This window comes from Haematobia irritans, chromosome 4 (assembly GCF_050003625.1).
Source record: "Haematobia irritans isolate KBUSLIRL chromosome 4, ASM5000362v1, whole genome shotgun sequence".
NCBI lineage: Eukaryota > Metazoa > Arthropoda > Insecta > Diptera > Muscidae > Haematobia > Haematobia irritans.
In genome coordinates this window covers 196739554-196755978 of record NC_134400.1, presented here as the reverse complement: position 1 = coordinate 196755978, position 16425 = coordinate 196739554, and the positions used below count along the sequence as shown (strand labels likewise).

Sequence of the window (16425 nt, the reverse complement as noted above, 5' to 3'; positions counted from 1 at the left end):
TGGTGGTAGTATATGATATTTAACGGCCATGCCAAAAGTGGTCCATATCAGTCCATAATCATATATAGCCCCCACCGTGTTGCAATGGTTAGCATGCCCGCCTTGCATACACAAGGTCGTGGGTTCGATTCCTGCTTCGACCGAATACCAAAAAGTTTTTCAGCGGTGGATTATCCCACCTCAGTAATGCTGGTGACATTTCTGAGGGTTTCAAAGCTTCTCTAAGTGGTTTCACTGCAATGTGGAGATTTGGTACATAAGATTCGGCCTGACAGAACTTACGGCCGTATATACTTGTTTTTTTTTTTTTTTTGGAAAAAAGTATTGAAATTATTATTGTGGTTACTCATTTTGAAATCTTAACCTGTCAACTTTATAAACTATTAAATATCATATGTACAGTGAGTTATAGGTTTGTTCATTTTTTTTTATCTATAAAATTAATAAAAAAACCTTATTTATGTATATGGGGGAATTTAAACCCCCCCCCCCCCCCCCCAAAATGTCTGTGGATGAGGCAAATGAACTTTGTTCAAAATAAAATTTCACTTTGACTGTGGCAAATATTGTAAATATTTCTTGTGTTTAATTACAGCTAATTGATCTTTTACACACGACGTGTATTTATTTCTTCTTTGCTAATATTTGTTGTAAAAATGGCTTGCCGATAACCTGTTCCTTTCAGAAAAAAAAACGTTTTTATGCCCTTATGTTATATATAGTGCTAACTTTAACATTAAGTTAATAACACATACACAGAAAAAAAATATCACCCAAAATATTTCCAATTGAAAAGTTAATTGAAGCTGGAAACCTATTCATTTAAAAAATTAATCGATACAATTCAACATTTTTCCAGAACCATTTTCCAAATATCTTGATTTTTTTATAGAAAATTTTGTCAAATTTTTTATCTATAGAAAATTTTGTCAAATTTTTCTATCTATAGAAAATTTTGTCAAAATTTTAATTTTTTTTTTTAATTTTTGTAGAAAATTGTCTCAAAACTTTATTTCTATAGAAAATTTTATTTCTATAATAATAAAATAATTGATTTTGTTGAAAAAGAAAGTGATTGCAAGTAGTTACAGCTTTAATTAAAAACTTAATTGATGCAATACTTTTTTTAATCAATCAATTTGTTAATAGAATCAATTAACAAATTAATTGAAATCTTCAAAACAAATCAATTTGTATACCCTCCACCATAGGATGGGGGTATATTAACTTCGTCATTACGTTTCTAATATATCGAAATATTGCTCTAAGACACCATAAATATATATTCTGAGTCGTGGTGAAATTCCGAGTCGATCTAAGCATGTCCGTCCGTCCGTCTGTTGAAATCACGCTAACTTCCGAACGAAACAAGCTATCGACTTGAAACTTGGCACAAATAGTTGTTATTGATGTAGGTCGGATGGTATTGCAAATGGACCATATCGGACCACTCTTACGTATAGCCCCCGTATAAACCGATCCCCAGATTTGAACTCCGGAGCCTCTTGGAGGAGCAAAATTCTTCCGATACGATTGAAATTTGATACATGGTGTTAGTATATGGTCTCTAACAACCATGCAGGAATTGGTCCACATCGGTGCATAATTATATATAGCCCCCATATAAACCGATCCCCAGATTTGAACTCCGGAGTCTCTGGGAGGAGCAAAATTCATCCGATACGATTGAAATTTGGTACATGATGTTAGTATATGGTCTCTAACAACCATGCAGGAATTGGTCCACATCGGTTCATAATTATATATGGCCTCCATAAAAACCGATCCCCAGATTTCACCTCTGGAGCTCTTGGAAGATCAAAATTCATCCGATCCGCTTGAAATTTGGTACGTGGTGAAATTTGGTACATTGCGCTAGTATATAGCCGCTAACAACCATGCCAAAATTGGTCCATAGCGGTCTATGGTTATATATAGCCGATCCCCAAAAATAATCTACCAAAATTTCTATAGAAAATTTTGTCAAATTTTTTTTTACTATAGAAAATGTTGTAAAAATTTTATTACTATAGAAAATTCTGTCAAAATTTTATTACTATAGAAAATTTTGTCAAAATTTTATTTTTATACAAAATTTTGTCAAGATTTTATTTCTATAGAAAATTTTGTCAAAATTTTATTTCTATAGAAAATTTTGTCAAAATTTTATTTCTATAGAAAATTTTGTTAAAATTTTATTACTAAAGAAAATTTTGTCAAAATTTTATTACTATTTTCTAAATTCATTAGAAAGTTTTCTCAGAATTTTATTTCTATGGAAAATTTTGTCAAAACATTATTTCTATAGAAAATTTTGCTAAAATTTTAATTGTATAGAAAATTTTGTCAACATTTTATTCCTTTTGAAAATTTTGCAAATTTTTTTCGTCAAGTAAGAGGAAGAACGCTCAAAATAAGCCCAGCCAACTGCACTCAAATCGATGATTTGATGGTGGCAAAGGAAAAGAGAGATGTTTGTATGAATTTATTTCGGCATAAGCCGGCTATCATAAACCTTTTTTCGGAAGATTCAAGTGTGGTTCACTTTGGGTTCAGCGAACTGCCTGAATTTATTCTGATAATTGGTTGATAGTTTTGCTGCAAGTAGAGGATGCTGATGAGGAATTTGGTAATCCCGAAACGTGCGTCCATCCAACCATCTTGCAGTCTGTAGGGCTTTGCCCAAATAATTTTGACAAACATTCTTTTCCTCTGTTGGTTAAGCTACTGTTGAAGTTAGGCAACACAATGGTTTTAAAGCTGAGATCAAAACAGCAACAAATTTTTTTTTGAGAAATATTTGTCAAAACTTTATTTCTATAGAAAGTTTTGTGAAAATTTTATTTCTATAAATTTTGTCAAAATTTGTTATCTATAGAATATTTTGTCAAAATTTATTTCTATAGAAAAATTTCTTAAAATTTTGTTTCTATACACGCAGAGAAGAAACATGATTGTCATAATCATATTCGAAGAGCAAAATAATATGATAGGAGCTATTTTTTCGGCGACCATGTAACATTTAACCTGCAACCATGTTGGCTCAGTGAACATGGTTCTAAGAAAAATATAATTGTCCTCATCTAAAATGTTATTATATTGATAAAAACAATTTTGTTTGAATGAAAAGACAATGGTCACAATTTAAAATGTTATGGTATTCATTAAAAATGTTTTTCTCCTAGTTAAAAGAACATGATCACAACCAAAATGTTTTGATCTTTATGAAAAAACTTTTTTCATCGTCGACAAAAGGACGCCACTTGAGAAAAGAAAACACAAAACTAACTTTATTTGTTTGTTTTTATTTAGTTATAAACTAATTCATTGTTTATTTGTATTTATAATGCCGTTCAAGCAAACATCATATATTTTTACACACTCTATTTTATTTCAATTTCAACAATAAGTAATTATTTCATATTTACATCATACAGGTACATTTTTTCAATTACACTTTCCTTTTTTGTGTTCACATAAAACCACGTGCCACTTCTGAATAAATAAATTAACAAAACGCAGTAAATCCGTATTCTCCGTCCATTCCAAGAAACAATCAACACACGACTGACGCGCAAAATGAAAATAGTGTGTACCTGCTCAATGTTTTTTATAAAATTCTTTTCGCTGCAAAAAAGTTAAAAAATTAAATGGTCACGAAAAAAATGTAAATGGTCTTTATGGCCATGTAATGGTTCTAGGCATGTCTATACTTAACCTATGAAAATACTTTTTTCCCTGTAAAAAAGTAAAAAAATTGAATGGTCAGGTACATGATTGTCCCGACCATTTAATGGTCTCAAATTCTATCATATAAATGATAGAACATGTTTGCGGTATTTGAGAACCATTCAGATGCTTATTGCCACCATACATTTTTCTCCGCTCGAAAACTTTATTTTACAAAGACAAAATACATGGTTTTCGCGACAGTTACATGTTCTAGATAAGCATTAATTGGATGCGGCAAACATGTCCAAACATGGTTTTTCTGTGCGTGTAGAAAAAGTTTTTAGAAAATTTTCTCAAAATTTTATTTTTGTAGACAGTTTTTCCCCAGGAAATTTTGTCAACATTTTGTTGTATATAGCCCCCCAGATCTGACCTACGGTACCTCCTAAAATCTAAATATTCTTGTCTGTGTATCCTTCAATATCGCATGTTAAAAGACAGCAATCTTATGTTCCTTTCAGAATCTATCATTGTAAATTCATTTGGGATGACAAATGAAATTGGGCTTGACCAATGGATGAGCCATGTTTTTTTTCTCATTTATTACCATGGAAACATAAGTATTAACATACTTATATATTTTGAAATGATAACTTATTCTGTCGTTCTATAATATAATCTCTGCAAGCCTATAAATGTTGATTAATTTCTATGAAACTGGCCGTAACATTAAAATATTATATTTGTCAAATTAAAAACAAAAAAAGAAATAAATAAAACATATATTCAAATACTCTCTTAAGCTCACCTTCATATAACCTTAGGTTAGGCTTAGCAGCAGCTTCACCATAAAAGCCACTAAATGTGCCATATTTGGACTGAATCTCATTAAAGTATTCACACAAATGATAAATTGTTTACTTGGAAACACTTTAGGAACAAAAAACCAAACAGGCATTTTGTTTTTATTTTCATTTGTTTTACTAATAGACGACTTGAAGCTCTTCTTCAGACATACGTTTTGACAATACAGAAACTTACTCATTTATATTGAACTGATAAAGAAACAGGTTTCGTCTTCTCCATCTGGAAAAAGGGGCTCGTTCATTAGTAGGTTTTTTTGCAAATATTTGTGATTTATTTAAATAAGAAAAAAAAATTATGAGAATTTGCAGACCATGAGGTCAAATAAGCTACACACCACGTAAATATGTCTACCCACACACATTATTAGTACATACACACAACAAAAAAATTAATTTTTCCAAATGAAATTATAGTACAACCTATTTTTGGTAAATGTTGGCAAAATTTTCTATAGAAATAAAATTTTAACAAAATTTTATATATAAATAAAATTTTAACAAAATTTTATATATAAATAAAATTTTAACAAAATTTTATATATAAATAAAATTTTAACAAAATTTTATATATAAATAAAATTTTAACAAAATTTTACATATAAATAAAATTGAGAAAATTTTCTATAAAAATAAAATTAAGAAAATTTTCTATCGAAATAAAAATTTGTGAAAATTTTGTGTAAAAACAAACTTTTAGCAAATCTTTGTAAAGAAATAAAATTTTGACAAAATTTTCTATAGAAATAAAATATTGACAAAATATTCTATACAAATTAAATATTGACAAAATTTTCTATAGAAATAACATTTTGAGAAAATTGTATATAGAAATAAACTTTTGACAAAATTTTCTCTAGAAATAAAATTTTGACAAAATTTTCTATAGAAATAAAATTTGACAAAATTTTCTATAGAAATAAAATTTTGGGAAAATTTTCTATAGAAATACAATTTTGAGAAAATTTTTTATAGAAATACAATTTTGAGAAAATTTTTTATAGAAATAACATTATGACAAAATTTTCTTTAGAAATAAAATTTGACAAAATTTTTTATAGAAATAACATTTTGAGAAAATTTTCTATAGAAATAAAATTTTGAGAAAATTTTCTATAGAAATAAAATGTTAACAAAATTTTCTATAGAAATAAAATTTTGAGAAAATTTTCTATAGAAATAAAATTTTGAGAAAATTTTCTATAAAAATACAATTTTGACAAAATTTTCTATAGAAATAAAATTTTGACAAAATTGTCTTTAGAAATAAAATGTGACAAATTTTTTTATAGAAATTACATTTTGACAAAATTTTTTATAAAAGTACAATTTTTCGAAAATTTTCTATAGAAATAAAATTTTGAGAACATTTTTTATAGAAATTAAATTTTGAGAAAATTTTCTATAAAAATACAATTTTGACAAAATGTTCTATAGAAATAAAATTTCGACAAAATTTTTTATAGAAATAAAATTTTGACAAAATTTTCTAGAAAAAATTTGGACAACATTTTCTATAGAAATACAATTTTGACACATTTTTCTATAGAAATAAAATTTTGAAAAAAAAATTTACAGAAATACATTTTTGCAACTTTTTCTAAAGAAATAAAATTTTGACAAATTTTTCTATAGGAATAATATTTGTTGTTGTTTGATAGTTGACCTTTAACCGCAATAATATTTTGACAAAAGTTTCTATAGCAATAAAATTTTAACAAAATATTCTTTAGAAATAAAATTTTCTATAGAAATAACATTTTGATAAAATTTTCTATAGAAATAACATTTTGACAAAATCTTCTATAGAAATAAAATTTTGAAAAAATTTTCCATAAAAAATACAATTTTACCAAAATATTTTATTCTATAGAAATAAATTTTTTATAGAAATAAAATTTTGACAATTTTTTTATAGAATTGACAAAATATTCGATAGAAATACAATTTTGACAAAATTTTCTATAGAAGTACAGTTTTGTGAAAATTTTCTATAGAAATAAAATTTTGACAAAATTTTCTATAAAATTTTTACAAAATTTTCTATAAAATTTTTACAAAATTTTCTATAAAATTTTGACAAAATTTCTATAGAAATAAAATTTTGAGAAAATTTTCTATAGAAATAAAATTTTGACAAAAAATTTTATAGAAATAAAATTTTGAAAAAATTTTCTATAGAAATAAAATTTTTAGAAAATTTTCTATAGAAATAAAATTTTGACAAAATTTTCTCTAGAAATAAAATTTTGACAAAATTTTCTTTAGAAATAAAATTTGACAAAATTTTCTATAGAAATAAAATTTTGAGAAAATTTTCTATAGAAAAAAAATATTGACAAAATATTCTATAGAAATTAAGTATTGACAAAATTTTCTATAGAAATAAAATTTGACAAATTTTTCTTTAGTAATAAAATTTTGTTAAAATTTTCTATAGAAATAAAATTTTGACAAAATTTTCTATAGAAATAAAATTTTGACAAAATTTTCTATAGAAATAAAATTTTGACAAAATATTCTATAGAAATAAAATTTTGACAAAATTTTGTATAGAAATAAAATTTTGAGAAAAGTTTCTATAAAAATACAATTGTGAGAAAATTGTATATAGAAATAAAATTTTGACAACATTTTCTCTAGAAATAAAATTTTGACAAAATTTTCTATAAAAATACAATATTGACAAAATTTTCTATAGAAATAAAATTTTGGCAAAATTGTCTTTAGAAATAAAATTTGACAAAATTTTTTATAGAAATAACACTGTGACAAAATTTTCGATAGAAATACAATTTTGACAAAACTTTCTATAGAAGTACAATTTTTCTAAAATTTTCTATAGAAATAAAATTTGACAAAATTTTCTATAGAAATAAAATTTTGAGAACATTTTCTATAGAAATAAAAATTTGAGAAAATTTTCTATAAAAATACAATTTTGACAAAATGTTCTATAGAAATAAAATTTTGACGAAATTGTCTATAAAAAATTTTGACAAAATTTTCTATAGAAATAGAATTTGGACAAAGTTTTCTATAGAAATAAAATTTTGACAAAATTTTTTACAGAAATAGAATTTTAACAACATTTTCTAAAGAAATAAAATTTTGACAAATTTTTCTATAGGAGTAATATTTGTTGTTGTTTGATAGTTGACCTTTAACCGCAATAATATTTTGACTAAAGTTTTTATAGAAATAAAATTTTAACAAAATTTTCTTTAGAAATAAAATTTTGACAAAATTTTCTATAGAAATAAAATTTCGACAAAATTTTTCTATAGAAATAAAATTGTGACAAAATTTTCTAAATAACATTGTGACAAAATTTTCTATAGAAATAAAATTTTGACATTTTTTTTTTATAGAATTAACATTTTGACAAAATTTTCTATAGAAATAACATTTTGACAAAATATTCTATAGAAGTACAGTTTTGAGAAAATTTTCTATAGAAATAAAATTTCGACTAAATTTTTCTAGAGAAATAAATTTTTGACAAAATTTTCTAGAGAAATAAAATGTTGACAACATTTTCTTTAGAAATAAAGTTTTCAAAAAAAATTCTATAGAAATAAAATGTTGAGAAAACTATTTTTTAAAATTTTAATTAAGATCTTAATGGTAGCCATACGAAAAAAAGGCCTTTTCGCATTTTTTCAATAGATGTCGTCCGAGTTGTAGATCTCCAGAAGTTCACCTCTGTTTTATCACAATAGACTGAATATTCAATTAATTAGATTTTTAAATATGGTTGGTAATATGATTTTAGAATTCCATTATAACTGGATTAATTAATTTCCGGATTAAACCCAATAACATATTCCATAGATAATAATAACACATTTTTTCTCTTTCTCTCTTTTAGAATCATCGACCGAAGATCTTGAGCACATAACCCATCACGACCCACACTTCCATTCAGACGACATGACTGAGGGAAAAAATCCTCCAACGACACCCAGCTCCAGTGCTGAAGTGCCCTTTCGTCGTGGTCATGATTTTCGTAAAACATCACTAAGTCTTAATCGTTTGGTGGGTGTGATAGACGAGGGTACAAATGTGGTGAGTTTTTCGATTTACACCACACCCGAATTCAAAGAAATCGCTGCACATCGTATTGAAAAACAAATGATAACAGTAAAAGAGGGTTGGTTCGAACAGGACCCCGTGGCCATTATCAATAACATTTATCGCTGCTGCGAGGTGGCCGTGAGCATGTTACCCTCCCTAGGTTATCGCAAAGAAGATATCTTTACGATAGGTATTACTAATCAACGAGAGACCACTGTGGTATGGGATAGTGTAACGGGGAAACCTTTGTACAATGCCATCGTATGGAATGATATACGTACCACCACGACTGTGGATCAAATTCTTGCACGGATACCCGATCAAAATAAGAATCATTTTAAAAATGTTGTTGGTTTACCAGTATCACCATATTTTTCCGCTTTGAAAATTCGTTGGCTCAAGGATAATGTACCAGCGGTACGAAAGGCATGTCGTGAAAAGAGATGTAAAGCTGGAACCATAGACAGTTGGATTGTATGGAATTTGACGAAAGGTATGTAGAGCTGGAATCGAAAAAAATTACATTGGGTTTAGTTGGATATCAGAGAGTAGTTTTACAACTACCCAACAAAAAAATTTGAAAGTTCTTCCAAAGGCACAACTTAAAAGCACTTCCAGAAGATGTACTCCCAATGATGTTCTTTAGTTTACCTACCCAGGAAGTTCTTTTAATTAAATTTTTTATAACTTGGTTTTTCATACTTTTAATGGATAATTTTAACTTTTTTTTTTGTTTCAAATAGGTTAAAAACAGAGTAAGAATTCATAAAATGGTACAAATCATTTAAATTTTGTCGACAAAAATGCTAAATCCAATCTGAAAAAATTGTGATTTTTTTTTAATATTTAAGGTGAAACGTTTCCGACAAGCGTTAGAATCCATTAAAAATTATAAAAAATTATAAAAATTATTTATTTGAGAAAATATCACAGAATTTTTTAATGTACACCCAAAACATGGAATTGGGCTCACACCTAAAGAAGTGATGCAAATTCAGTGCAACGGCTGTTGAAATGGAGGACTTTTGTCCTATGACAAGCCCATGTTAAATTCATCGCTTCTGCGTCAATTTGGCACCACTTCCGGATCCACAAAGAACATGTTCTCTACTTTTTTGGCGACGCTTTTTTGCTGCCCAGCAATTTGGCACCACTTCCGGATCCAAAAAGAACATTTCACTACTTTTTTGGATCCGGAAGTGGTGCCAAATTGACGCAGAAGCGATGAATTCAACATGGACTTGTCATAGGACGGATGTCCACCATTTCAACAGCCGCTGCACTAAATTTGCATCACTTCTTAAGGTGTGAGGTGAATTCAAGGTTTTGGATGTGAATTAAGAATTGTTGGTAATATTTTGACAAATAAATAATTTTTAAAATTTTTTTTATGATTTTTAATGCTTTAAACCGCTTGTCTGGATCAAATATTTTCAAAAATTTGCAATTTTTCTAGAAAGGATTTAATTTTTTTTCGGCTAAATTTAAATAATTTGTGCCATTTTATTAATTCTTCATATGTTTTTAATAATTTCGCATTAAAAATATGAAAAAACGGGTTATAAAAAAATTGACTCAAATGAACTTCCTGTGCAGTTAAAATAAAGAACATCTTTGGGAAGGCATTTTTGGAAGTTCTTTTAAAGTTGTGCGTTGAGAAGAACTTCCAAATTTTGGGGTGGGTAGTCATTCAATGGTGATGTTTTTTTTATTGTTGCCACTTATTTCTTTAAAAATTTTTGTCAAAATTTTAGTTTTTGAGAAAATTTTTTTAAAGTTTTATTCCTATAGAAAGTTTTGTCAAAATTTTATTTTTCTAGAAAATTTTTTTCAAAATTTTATTTCTCTAGAAAATTTTGTCAAAATTTTATTTCTATAGAAAATTTTCTCAAAATTTTATTTCTATAGAAAATTGTATTTCTATAGAAAATTTTGTCAAAATTTTATTTCTATAGAAAATTTTATCTCTAAAGAAGATTTTGTTAAAATTTTATTTCTATAGATAATTTTTGTCAAAAATTTATTTCTCTAGAAAATTGTGTCAAAATTTAATTTCTATAAAAAATTTTCTTAAAATTTTATTTCTATAGAAAATTTTGTCAAAAATTTATTTCTCTAGAAAATTGTGTCAAAATTTAATTTCTATAAACAATTTTCTTAAAATTTTATTTCTGTAGAAAATTTTGTCAAAATTTTATTTCTGTAGAAAATTTTGTCAAAATTTTATTTCTGTAGAAAATTTTGTCAAAATTTTATTTCTGTAGAAAATTTTGTCAAAATTTTATTTCTATACAAAATTTTGTCAAAATATTATTTCTCTAGAACATTTTGTCAAAATTTTATTTCTATAGAAAATTGTATTTCTATAGAAATTTTTATCTCTAAAGAAGATTTTGTTAAAATTTTATTTCTATACAAAATTTTGTCAAAATATTATTTGTATAGAAAATTTTGTCAAAATTTTATTACTATAGAAAATTTTATCAAAAAAAAAAATTATTTCTATAGAAAATTTTGTCAAAAAAAATTATTTCTATAGAAAATTTTGTCAAAATTTTATTTCTATAGAAAATTTTATCTCTAAAGAAGATTTTGTTAAAATTTTATTTCTATAGAAAATTTTGTCAAAATTTTATTTCTATAAAAATTTGTTTTTTTATAGAAAATTTTGTCAAAATTTTATTTCTATAGAAAATTTTATCTCTAAAGAAGATTTTGTTAAAATTTTATTTCTATAGAAAATTTTGTCAAAATTTTATGTTTCTAGAAAATTTTGTCAAAATTTTATTTCTCTAGAAAATTTTGTCAACAATTTATTTCTATAGAAAATTTTCTCAAAATTTTATTTCTATAGAAAATTGTATTTCTATAGAAAATTCTATCTCTAAAGAAGATTTTGTCAAAATTTAATTTCTATAAACAATTTTCTTAAAATTTTATTTCTGTAGAAAATTTTGTCAAAATTTTATTTCTGTAGAAAATTTTGTCAAAATTTTATTTCTGTAGAAAATTTTGTCAAAATTTTATTTCTGTAGAAAATTTTGTCAAAATTTTATTTCTATACAAAATTTTGTCAAAATATTATTTCTCTAGAACATTTTGTCAAAATTTTATTTCTATAGAAAATTGTATTTCTATAGAAATTTTTATCTCTAAAGAAGATTTTGTTAAAATTTTATTTCTATACAAAATGTTGTCAAAATATTATTTGTATAGAAAATTTTGTCAAAATTTTATTTCTATAGAAAATTTTATCAAAAAAAAAATTATTTCTATAGAAAATTTTGTCAAAAAAAAATTATTTCTATAGAAAATTTTGTCAAAATTTTATTTCTATAGAAAATTTTATCTCTAAAGAAGATTTTGTTAAAATTTTATTTCTATAGAAAATTTTGTCAAAATTTTATTTCTATAAAAATTAGTTTTTTTATAGAAAATTTTGTCAAAATTTTATTTCTATTGAAAATTTTATCTCTAAGGAAGATTTTGTTAAAATTTTATTTCTATAGAAAATTTTGTCAAAATTTTATTTCTATAGAAAATTTTATCTCTAAAGAAGATTTTGTTAAAATTTTATTTCTATAGAAAATTTTGTCAAAGGTTTATTTCTATAGAAAATTTTCTCAAAAATTTATTTCTATAGGAAATTTTCTCAAAATGTTATTTCTATAGAAAATTTTGTCAACATTTTATTTCTATAGAAAATTTTGTAAAAATTCTATTTCTATAGAAAATTTTATCTCTAAAGAAGATTTTGTTAAAATTTTATTTCTATAGAAAATTTTTTCAAAAATTTATTTCTCTAGAAAGTTGTGTCAAAATTTAATTTCTATAAAAAAAAAATTCTTAAAATTTTATTTCTATAGAAAATTTTGTCAAAATTTTATTTCTCTAGAAAATTTTTTTCTATAGACAATTTTGTCAAAATTTTATTTCCCTAGAAAATTTTATTTCTATAGAAAATTGTGTCAAAAAATTTTATTTCTATAGAAAATTTTGTCAAAATTTTATTTCGATAGAATATTTTTTCAAAATTTTAATTCTTTAGAAAATTTGGTCAAATATTTATTTTTCTAGAAAATTTGGTCAAAATTTCTCTAGAAAATTTGGTCAAAATTTCTCTAGAAGATTTGGTCAAAATTTCTCTAGAAAATTTGGTCAAAATTTTATTTCTATTTGTACCGGACCTGGTGCCAAATCACCTCAGTCGAAATCGAGTACTTCGTCGTCGTAATGTAGTTTACGCGACTCACCGCAGTCGTTATCGAATTGTTTCTACTCGAAGTTGAACACGATAGGTAGCATGCTATCGAAAACGAAATATGTAGTGATTTTTGAGCAGAAAAAAGGTAAACAAAAAGAAACAAGTAGTTGGTGAAAATGGATGTATTATTTATATATTTTGGCAAAATACATTTAAGAAAATATAATATTACTTGCATTTAGGGAAACGGAACAAAGAAAGGAATGCTCAGTAGCCGCTTGAAAAAAAAACTCATTTTTCAAGAACATATTTAAAAGCTTCTTTTGACAGACGAAAGAGTCTTTTAAATCTATGGATGTTAAAAACACAATTAGTTAAAAGCACTCACTTCAAAATAGAATCACTTACAGGCAATGCACCTCAGGCAAACGACTGATTTTGTCTCGAATATTTTTCCTTACTAATGCCACTTTGTACTCATCCTCTGAATCCGAAGACGAGGAAAACAAAAAAACATGGATTCATAATAATTTTTACACATATACATATTTTGATCACAAAAAGTTATTTTGAAATCATCTTTTGCTTCCAATTTCTTATTACCATACTTATTACAGCAATGTAAAAAAAAGTAGTAGACAAAATAAATTACGATCGAATGCGGTGATCCAAAATTTTACAGCGATTGAAATGTTTCTCGATACGAAACAGAACTCGATGACGAATGCGGTGATTTGGCCCCTGATATATTCCATGTACCAGTCATTCGTGTCTACCATATAGACCCTATTGATCCCATGTTGATATTGAAATTTATTTTATCCGCTATATCTAAGGTTTTACTCCTCTAATGTTACGCCTTCTTTTTTCTTTCCCCTCTAGGTTCTCTTCATATAACCGACGTTACAAATGCCTCCCGCACCCTATTGATGAATATCGAAAATCTCGAATGGGATCCCGTATTGTTGAAAACATTTTCGATACACGTTGATATGTTACCAGAAATTCGCAGCTGCTCTGAAATCTATGGCAAAGTTAGTGATGAGCGTTCTGTACTTAAAGGTATACCAATAAGTGGAATTTTGGGCAATCAACAGGCATCGCTATTGGGTCAGATGTGCTTAAAACCAGGACAAACGAAAAATACCTATAGATCTGGATGTTTTTTGCTGTGTAACACTGGACCCACACACATAATTTCCTCACGAGGTCTTCTCACAACAGTTGCCTATAAATTGGGACCAAAAGTTCCCCCAGTTTATGCCCTAGAAGGTGCAGTGGCGGTAGCCGGTCATGCTTTGGATTGGTTGCAAAATAAAGTACGCATAATGCCCAATGCCTCGGATGCGGAAAAATTTGCCGAAGCAGTTCATACAACGGGAGATGTGTATTTTGTGCCAGCCTTTACAGGTCTTTATGCACCATATTGGCGTAAAGATGCTCGTGGTATGCTTATAGGTCTGACGCAATTCTCCACCAAACATCATGTAGTGAGAGCAGCCCTAGAAGCCATATGTTTTCAATCTCGTGATATATTGGAATGTATGTACAAAGAGGGCGGCTTTAAATTCAATAAACTACATGCCGACGGAGCTCTGTCGTCCAATAATTTGCTAATGCAATTACAAGCCGATACTGCCGGGGTGCCGGTATTCCGTTCTCAACTTTTAGACTCTACTGCCTTTGGAGCGGCTATGTGTGCAGCTCAAGCCGAGGGTATTGAATTGTGTAAATTTGATCCTGACAAAAGACACTATGATAATATCTACTATGACACCTTCCTGCCCACCAGCACCGATGAGGAACGCCAACAGCGTTATGGCAAATGGAAAAAGGCTGTAGAACGTAGTTTCGATTGGGTTGATCGTGGTCCCAAAAAGAAAATGACTGAAGAAAGATATCGCATGCTATCATCTGTACCGGCTAGTTTATTCCTAATTACCACATTTGCCATGTTGGCCCATTCACTGAGATATGTGAAATCTTCTTAAAGCCAAAGAAGACGGCAAAGGGAGGATCGTAAGACTTATTCCTTGGAAAAGGAACAAAGATAAGGAAAATCTTCAAAAGCTGGCATATGACTAGAAATGGATATGTGTAGATTTTCGAAGAAGAATAAGCATATATTTATCACGACTGTATAGTGAATCTTTGATGTTCGAAAGTTGAGGATCTGAGGATGTCTTTGCTAAACAAGAACAATTTCCAAGTTGTTATATATATAGATATTGAGTCACAAGGTCAAAAAGATAACCATCTGCTTTGTGAAAACATCCCAAGTGATAAAATGGGTCTAGTTTGATTAGAGATTTCGAAGATGGACCGATTCGACAACCCACTTATTCGAAGTGGACTTTTATAATTTTTCAACTCGACTATTTATTTTAAACTCAAACTTTACATAAACTTTCATTTGGGCCGAAAATGATTAATAGACTTTTGTTAATGGTCATAAACCACTAATGAACTTTTTGGCTATACTATAAAATCGACTTTTCAACTTTAGAAAACAAAAGGTAACGTCGACTTATTGCAATCTTCCAACTCGGCCCATCGTACCTAGATTTTATATTTTTAAAAAGAATTCAATCAAATCAGACTTTTGTTAATAGCCATAATCCACTAATGGATTTTTTGGCTATACTCTAAAATCGACTTTTCAACTTTAGATAAAAAAGGTAACGTCGACTTATTGCAATCTTCCGACTCGGCCGATCGTACCTTGATTTATTTTTAAATACAATTCAATCAAATTTTGTAATCTTTCAATCAAAAAATTAATTGATCCAATTAATTAATCCAATTAATTCATTAATTGAAATGTCTTCAATCACGAAAATGATAGTATCAATTGCAGTTTTAATTGGGCATCAAAACAAAAGAAAAACTTGATTAAAAAATTAATTGATTTCATTAGAAAATTTCAGTTATTTTTTTTTCATTTATTTTATTTAATTGACATTGATTACTAAATTCAATTAATGTCTTAATTATAAAATGTAACTATTTTTAATCACTACACACAAAAAAAAATTTTTCTGATTCAATCACAAAATTAATTGATCAAATTAATGTTTAATTGAAATGTCTTCAATCACAGAAATGATAGTATCAATTAAAAAATTAATTGAAGGTCAATTAAAAAGTTAATTGATCCAATTAAAAAATTAATTGATACTATTATTTTTGTGATTGATTTTTGTTTCAATTAAAAAATTTTTTGAATCAATTAAATTTTTAATTGAATATTTTTTAAAACTCAAATAAAATTTTAATTGGAAAAATTTTCGCGAAATTTTTTTTTTGTGTCTATATTTCAATCACTCTCTAGAACTATTTTTCAAAACTTTTTAGTTTGATTGAAAAATTTATTGTTTTAAATAAATTTTCAATTAAAAATTAGTTATTGTTTTAAATAAATTTCACTCAACTAAATAAATTTCATTCAACTAATCGAAAATCAAATTTACGAATCAAAAATCTCGAAGTCGATATTTGTAATCTTTCAACTTGACTTTCGATATATTTGAAAAATTGAATAAAATCGAGTAATCGAACTTTGATGTTGGCTAAAATCTCTTAATCGACTTTTGATAATAATCAAAATCG

The 16425-nt window shown here is 26.5% G+C and overlaps 1 protein-coding gene across 4 annotated transcripts in view; it reads left to right on the top strand.

The window, feature by feature from the left end:
* The window catches only part of Gk2 (Glycerol kinase 2), a 62666-nt gene extending 47127 nt beyond the window's left edge, over window positions 1–15539 (top strand). For all 4 annotated transcript variants that reach the window (XM_075305622.1, XM_075305621.1, XM_075305620.1 and 1 more), the window contains 2 exons: window positions 8407–9105; window positions 13699–15539. In XM_075305622.1, the coding sequence (XP_075161737.1) occupies window positions 8469–9105; window positions 13699–14807 (1746 nt within the window). In that variant the 5' untranslated portion in view covers window positions 8407–8468 and the 3' untranslated portion in view covers window positions 14808–15539. The remainder of the gene's footprint in view (window positions 1–8406; window positions 9106–13698) is intronic.
* Window positions 15540–16425: the final 886 nt, after the last annotated feature.